The 8464-nt window shown below is 41.4% G+C and overlaps 1 protein-coding gene across 1 annotated transcript; it reads right to left on the reverse strand.

Annotated features, from left to right (window-relative positions):
* Window positions 1-4704: 4704 nt before the first annotated feature.
* Window positions 4705-5037, reverse strand: LOC129670515 (60S ribosomal protein L7a-like). The gene has a single exon (XM_055599027.1). It carries the CDS (start codon window positions 5035-5037, stop codon window positions 4705-4707), a length of 333 nt encoding a protein of 110 aa, XP_055455002.1.
* Between the last annotated feature and the right edge of the window lie 3427 nt (window positions 5038-8464).

Genomic DNA, 8464 nt, shown 5'->3' on the forward strand with positions numbered 1-8464 from the left:
CTCACTCACTCACTCACTCACTCACTCACTCACTCACTCACTCACTCTCTCCTATACACACACACATGCATATACGAGAGGTGCATGCACACACATACACACACACACACACTTATTCATGTGCGCACACATTAAAATAAAACAAATCCGTTTTTCTTTTCTTTAAGACCAGAACTCCAAAGGAATTAAATTTGTTTGTAAAAGCACGGTAGAGAAGTTAAAGCTTCCGGATGCTACAGCTTTCAGGGGCACCATAACTAATTCTTCTTATTTTAACTTAAAACAGCATAAATTTATTCTCTCTTACAAAGGACTGAAGTCATGGTGTCAGCATAGTGTACCCTTTGGAGGCTCTTTAGGAAAATGTGGTTCTTTTCTATGCCGGCTTCTTATGGCCACCCAGGTTTACCTTGATGCAGTCTCTACACTTCTATCAATTCTCTGTATCTCTTTGCATCAGATTTTTTTCTTGGCTTCTTTATCCTGTAGTTGCTAATCTCTTTGACTTTACACTATGTAGATTTCATGGGCCATCTTCTATCTACAGTGATTATATATTTTTTTCAATCAGTCTTGGAAAACATTTAGTCATTATCTCTTCAAATATCTTTATCTTTCTCTGTCTCTGTTCCTCTATAGAATTTCTTCAGGACACAAGTTTCCCCTCTGGCAGGCATTAGGATTCAGCTTTTTCTCTCTTGTGGCCTGACACTTTTAGGGAAATTAGGTCCATTGTCTCAATCTCTGACAGCTAAAGGGAGGGCCACAAATGTCTCTTTAGATATTTATTTCCACTAGGAAGGTTGGAGTTTTATCTGTCCCTTAAGATCAAACCACTCTCCAAGACATGTGACTCTGCCATGAGCCCTGGGTACCAAATTTCTCTATATTTCACTCTTGAGAGTATGTCCTAAGGATGAAAAGATGGCTCTGAAGGAGCATCTCCTGGGTGTGCAGAGTTCAGTTTTGTGAGGTCTGGCAGCTACCAGCAAGGAAGGAAGCCAACCTGTCACTTTGCAGTTAACCTGTCTCATTACATCATTTTCTGGCAGCCTTAGGTGACATTTATTCTGGGAACTGGCTGTATGTTTCTCAAAAGATAAGGCTTCTTCCTGCAGATATATTGATGGCAATGAGATCATGCCACAAGAGGCTGGGGTTGGAAGCGTGAAACATGTCCCCTAGAGTCTAGGTCACAGGGAAGACATCCTGATGTCCTCAGGGTTGCATTGACAACATGACAGTGTCTAGCTTCTTTCTATGAAGGCCAGAGGTGAGACTCTCAGCCATTATATGAGAAGATGTCCCTCAACGCATTTAAAGCATTTAGATTACGGTTACAGTTAACCCCAGTAGCAGAGCCCTGTGTCTCCAGTGTGTAAGCTATGGGGTAAATTTGTTTAATCACTTTTATCTCAAGCCAATTATTAGGATTTCTACTGCTCACAGTCTTTTCTGTCATTCAGAGAATACCTACATTTTCCTCTGGTGGGGTTCTCACCATCCATGTTGGTTCTTTTTAATTATATGTAAGTTATTCTGGTATCTTTCAATGGCAAGTCAGGATCACGGAGGTAATCCTATATTTTTCATGTACCAAGAATTTGATTCACTAGAGTATGTTAACTTTATGCTTGATTATTTTATTCCTCATGATACACACTGGCATCTTGTATTTTTAACTGAGAAGGTGGCTGAGTCAGAGAGGTTAAGTAACTCACTAAAATCGTATAGCCTTGTCTCAACATGTGATGCTCTCTACCAATTTAAGATTAGCAAAAAGCTGTCATTGTTACCCATCAATTTAGATTTCCTATATCCTAAATTAACTACAAGATGGAGGTAAGTATAGTGGTTGCACACCTTTAATTCCAGAACTTAGAAAGCAGAGGAAGGCAGAGCTCTATAAGTTTGAGGCCAGCTTGGTCTACATAGTCAGTTCCAGGACAGCCAGAGTTGCAAAGTGAGATCCTGTCTTGAAAATGAAAACAAAACTAAATTAAAATAAAAATATAAAAACATATAGAAAACTGAGAAACAAAATAGATTAATTTAAGCTTTCTTCAAACCAGGTAGAGAGATTCAGTTCTTCTCCACCATGTCCATACAACTCTTCCAGAACATGAAATATCACAACCTGTCAGCTAAAAGCAGGAGCAAAACCATGAGGCAAATGTAGACAATGAGTAGATTTGACTGTGTAGCCATTTGACAGGTCCATCCTCTCAGTTCTCTGTTATAGGACAGCTTTTATTTAAGCCCTGAGGGAAATGGTCCAAATATTTCATCTTAAAGATGGCCCATGTTGAATCTAAGAAAAGAGTATGAAGAAGGTAAAGCGGGGGATGTTATGGACTGGCAGATGGAAGCCCCTCCCCTGTTCTGGTGCTGGCAGAGTTCTTTGTCCCTGGTCCATTCTTTTGATGGACAGAGGGAAGATGCCTTTTAAATCTTCCTGTGGAGGTTAAGGTCAAGTTCAGACTCCCACTCCTGCATGCTTGTTAAAAGCACCTATTTGGTCAGTGAATAAAAGGTAATAGCTAGATAGCCAAAGGAAAAGGTGCATATGTATCTCTTTAGAATTGAGGATGCTTTCCTGAGCCATAAGGTTCTGGGCCATCTCCTCAGCACAGGACCATTTTATACTAGCAGATGCCAAACCAATCCACCAAGTAAAATTCTCCATGAGAAAAGCATCATCTAATGAACACCTGAGATCAGGTTGTAGCTTCTTTTCTGGGTTTTCAATATGTTGTACGCACTTCCCTAAATTTCAGGATAGGGTCTGTGAGGTGGTGCAGTGAGTAGAGGTGTTTGCCACCAAGCTGCTGACCTGAGTGTGTTCCCAGAACCCTCATGGTGGAAGAAGAAAAAGCGACTCCTGAGAGCTGGCCTCTGACTCCACATGTGCACTATGCCATGCCTTCTATGCAAAAATTAATTAACTAAATGTAAGAATAGATTTTAAAATGTTAAAATTAAGTTTAAAATTTCACGTATGTACATAGATATAAAATTTACTTGAACATGCTTTTAAGGGATGGGAAAAGATGATGTCTTAGTCTTTTCTCTGCTGCTGTACTGAACACTAGAGAATGAGTGAAATATAAGTAGTAGAGGGTTATCTTGTTCATAGTTCTAGAATCTGGGAAGTCTTACATCATGATGCTTATGGTTCTCTTTCTCTTAGAAGAAAACTCCATGTAGCAACATAGGAGAAGCAACATTTTAAGAAGATACCTTAAAAAAATAGCTTTTTTAAAAGCTATTTTCTTAAAAGCTGTCAAGACACACACTTTCATCACAAATGGAATAAAATATAGTTTATTTTGGATCCAATTATTAGTCACCAGGCCCTAGAAACACAGAATGAAGTTACCTCAAATACCAAGGTCTGGTGTGATAACAGTTTCATGAGGTTTTTATAGTAACAGAACAGAATAAAATCCTAAACAAATAATTTTCAAGTATACCCTTGGAAACGTCAGCTAGGCCAGTTACAGCCAAGTGGGGGAACCTCTGCCAAAGTTTATATGTCTCTGCTCTCTGATGACATTTTCTGCTCTGAGCTTGGTGGGTAGGAAGTGTCCAATATAAATTCTGAGAAACACTTAAGCATAAAGGCTAGAATAAAGACTCCATCCCTACAAGTAAGTCTGAGCCTTCCAGATGTCAGTCTAAAGAGAAACCGGCAAGTGATTGTACACAGTCCAAAGCCTGGCCCCTGCTCTTGCCAATAGAGGGTTAAGGATGCTCAGCTATTGCTTGTTATCTACATGTAACTTTGTACTATGGTAGTGACACTGAATGACTATAACCAAGGCCGTATACGCCCCAACACTCAGGATAGCAATGCTCTGGTAGAAAAGTACAGAAGAAAAATCAGACTTTTGGTCAAAAAAAATAATACAATTAATGTAATACATGTATAATTTCTACAGAATCCACAATCCCCTCTGTTGCACTTTCTCAGGTTTTGACAATGAAACAAACCATGAACACAAATAGATGCTTTAATGGAATTCCTGCCTTGTCCTTGAGATGGTAAATTTTATTTTCTTTTAACTAGTAAATGAATCAACATTTATAGGGAACAAGCTATTACTTGTTGTACAAAGAATGTTAGAAGACACAGTGAATGGTGATGCCTGTGGCTATGAAATAGCTTTCCTTTCTGTTGTTGGTTTTTTGTTTGTTTGTTTTGTAATCATATTTATGTACAGAAAACTTAGAGGTGTACATTTATCCCAGGTTAGTGGTGAGTTCTCTAGCCTTTGCCTTTTCCAGCTTCGCAGTAAGAGCCACAGATTTAAGACCTAGGACATGGCCTTCCCAGTGGCCGCGAATCTCATCGTATCTTTCGTGATTGGTCTTAATAGTCTCCCCCAGTTTGGCCAGAGCACCCTTGTCTTCCGAGTTAACCTGTGTGAAGGCAACAGTGGTGCCAGTCTTCCTGCGGACCAGCCGCCCCAGCCTGGCCTCTCCCTGATGCTGCAGCAGGGGACCCCATCTTTCAACACAGGGCACAGAGGAAAACCAGCAGCTCAATGGGGTCTAAGTCATGGGCAATCACCACCAGCTGAGCCTTCTTGTTCTCCTCCAAAGTGGTGACTGTACTGACCCCTGCTGGAAGGACAGGTGCTCTCTTAGTTGGGGCGTCTCCTTTCCCAGCTGCTTTCTTTTCAGCAGCAGTAGCCTCTGCTTCTACTGCTGCTGCTTTGTCTCTGGCCTGTACTTGTGGGGAAGCTTAAGCATCTGCGTAGCTATTTGCTGGTCCAAGGCCTGGGTGAACTGGTTAATGGCAGGAGGTACTTCGAGCCACTTAGAGAGGATGGCCCTTTGCCGCTGCAGCCTAATGTAGTGGGGCCATTTGAGGAAGCGCGTGAGATCTCTTTGAGGCTGGATATCCTGCCCAATGCTGAAGTTCTTGGGCCTTTCCTCAAACAAAGGATTGACCACCTTTTTAGCCTCCTGTTTCTTCACGACAGTATGGGCCAGGGCCACCTTCTTCCCATTGGCCTTTCTTCTTTTGGGCATCTTGCTGGGCTATAGGAGAGAGTGAAATAGCTTTTCCTTATTGAAAGCTTAAAGGCTCTGCACAAGGTTTTGGTGCAGACTTCTAGGCACATTTGCAAACACCTTCTGTGTAAATTCTGTTATTACTGCCAATTGACAGATAAGAAAACTGAGGCCTCCAGGAAAATCCAGTGTCTCAGCTAGACATCAGATCCAGATTCTAAATCAGAATGTGCTTCCTCAGATGACTTTTATGTAAATGGATACCTGAGAATCATTGGATGGATACTGCATTTTTTCCTACAAGTTTTATTCAGAGCAAAGCAAGCACTTACCTTAGCCATCCATGGGAGGAGAGTCTGTGATGAGGCTAACTTTCTGAGAATGGAAGAGGGGGAGGGAAGCCAAATATTTTTAGAGCACAGATGGGAAGTGTCAGGAGATGGAGGAAAAGGGAGGCAACAGTTCAGTGCCATGAATCTTCTCCCATCCTTACAGGTGGTCCTGCTATATGAGCAGGCTTGTAGGTGATAGACAATGTAACACAGCCCTCTCCTTAAAACAATGATGTCTATGGCCTGATGCCTGGAACCTGTGTTACCCAATATGACAAGTGTGTTTTTTTCTGTGTGGCTAGTTTTGATTATCAAAATCAGGGGCTTTTCCTAACCAGCCATTAGTGCCTTGTTGTGTTGACCCGTGTGCTAAGTCAAACTCATAAAAGCAGACAGCCTTTTCTGGTTAGAGCAGGAAGATACAAAAGTCAGGGAGTGATGAGAGAGAGGGGGTTGAAGCATGAAAAAAGGCTCCACCACTTTTGCTTGCTTTTAGAAGTGAAAAGAAGGAAGACGGGTGGCCTCTGGCAGCTAGAAAGGCCCTTGGACAACAGCCAGCATGAAAAGGGCACCCAGAATCCACAAAAGCAGATCCATTGTGTTACCCAGGGATTAGGGTTTTGTTTTGCAAGTTTTAATATCATGAATAAAAAAATAAATAAAATTAGAGTTGGAAGGAAGAATGAGGACCATGTTGCTAGTTTGAGGGGAAAAACAAACAGGGCGGGCAGGCTGAAATCAAAGAGGCTTCTGGGAGGAGAGAGGAGGAAGAGAAGGACCCTTTTGAGTTAGGGTCCAAGAAGACAGCAAGCCTCACCTGAGAGGCCTATGCACAGTTGCATAGAGGTGGAAGACCAGCACATCTTCACAGTGAGAACATCCGGAGTTACCATGCTTAAGGTTTGAAGAAAAGATTGAAAGAAAGAAAGGAAAGGTTAATTGTTAAAGTTAGTTCCTGAGTGGTGCTTTTCTGTCCAGTTGGTTGACAGGCTCATTTGCATTAACTCTCGAGGAAAGGGCAACAGTAAACATGTCATCTTATGTTTTCTGGCGGGAGTCATTTAGAATATCATGTCTCCACCTAGGACAAGATTCTATTCTTTTTACCAGACCAAAACAGCCTTCCCATGGTAGGCTCCAACAAAGCCTTAATAGCTTCACCTTTCTCCCTTTCATATGGTATTAAAATCTTAGGAAGAGACAACTGTAATGCTCACTGTGCACATGTGTGTGTGTGTGTGTGTGTGTCCATGCTTGTACATGTGTGTACCTTATCTACCATGCAAGGATGTACAAAGACTAGAGGAAGACATTGCTTTATCACTGTCTGCCTTAGGCTCTTAATGAACTGGAGCTCACTTTTTTAAAATTTATTCAGCTGGACTAGCTGGCCAGTGAGCCCCAATAATCCTCCTGTCTCTGCCCTCAGTAGAGTCCTGAGGTTATAGTTGTTCATGTATCCACATCCATCTTTTATGCACAGATGCTGGGGATCCTAATCAGGCTTAAGCAATAAGTGCTTTTACATACTAAGTCTAGCTCTAAATGCTTTCCTTTCTTAAAAGTTTGTTCTTAAAAGGAAAACAGAAGGTAGTATCTATCTTCAGTGGCCTTCAAGGCTCCTAATGCCTGTGTAGGTAGCTAATACTGCAAAAACCAGAACCAGCAAGGGTCAGATTTTCCTCTACAGTCTCCAGAACACAGTAAAGACAACCCTGATGACACCCTGATTTTAGCCTTGGGAAGACCTACATGGTACATCCGACCTACAGAGCTATAATGCTTATATATATACATATACATATATGCTTTACTTACTAAATTTGCAGTAGTGTGTTGACTACTATTGATGAGTAGTATCTCATGATGCAAACATGCTGGTTAAAAAAGTGGTCTAGCTGGGAAGAGTTATGGAAAAAAAGGAAATTTGAAGCACAGTTTTGTGTCACCCCCCCCCCAGGAAAATCAGAGGCATTCATCCCTATGTTATCAAATGTGAAAAGGAACCATTTACCTTAAGACTATTAGCATTTCTTCCTTCTTAATCTCTGCCTAATCCTAAGCAAACAGGGGAGAAACATGGAAAGGGTGCTATTGCTCTGGAGCTTTCTTGCTCTCAAAATGGGTCTTTCTGTCTGTGGAGGACCAGGCTAGAACTCAGAGCATCTTAAGCTTTTCTGTTACAGTCGTAAGAGACTAGGAGCAGGAAAGGCACTGTTTTTTCCTTTGGTACAGTTCAGGCATCTGTGACTCACAGAGTTGTGGTTGGAGCAAATGAGGGTTCAGCAGGCTTTCCACTCTGCCCAGGTGTTTTTTGCCATGCTGGAAGCCAGAAGAAATAATGCATGTGATTATGCCTTGGATGTTGGTTCTCCCTAACTCCTAATCCTTGACTTACTCTTAGAATTATTGCCTTTGTTTTTCCTCCACCCTATGTTTATCATGCAGTGTCCCTTTTCCAAGGTGGGATGAATGTATTGTTTAATTTATGAGGATATAACACCATGATAGTATATTCCTTTGCCTGAAATGTATTCTTAAGCATTACCTTGGTCTGTACTTTAATTGAATTGGATAGAGATGGCACATTGAAATTGTTAAGGTTAACGACCCAATGATTTACAAGACAAGGCACATTTACTGGCAAATAGATTTTAGTAATTGTTCCGCTCCTTGGTGAGAATAATGGTGAGTGCATTGATCCTCCATATCCTGGAGCTAGGGTTTACACTGAGAAACAGGGCCCGGGGTCCTCAGGGGGCTGCAGAGGAGCCTGCTTGGGATCAATGAAATTAGCAGACCCCGTAAGCTCTTCTTTCTAAAGTGATTTGACCCAGGAAAGCCTCCAGGTGCCCTCGGGCAGAGTGAATAACATTTTCAAGGTAAAAATACTTCAGACTGCTGCACACTCAAAACTACTTTATTTTTCCCAATTTTGTAACAGTATGATTGAAAACTAAAAATGGTATATATTTAGGATGTGATATTTAGACTGCAATATGATATTTTGTTGTAGGTCTTCATGGTGAAATAATCAGCATAGTCAGGCTAATTAAGATATTTACAAACTCATATGGGTAGTGTGTGTGTGTGTGTGTGTGTGTGTGTGTGTG

The sequence above is a fragment of the Psammomys obesus genome, unplaced genomic scaffold (genome assembly GCF_907164565.1).
Source record: "Psammomys obesus unplaced genomic scaffold, mPsaObe1.curated_primary_1811, whole genome shotgun sequence".
NCBI lineage: Eukaryota > Metazoa > Chordata > Mammalia > Rodentia > Muridae > Psammomys > Psammomys obesus.

Excerpts from the sequence above, each read along its gene's own strand:
- LOC129670515 (XM_055599027.1), bottom strand. The coding sequence starts at position 5,037 with ATGCCCAAAAGAAGAAAGGCCAATGGGAAGAAGGTGGCCCTGGCCCAT.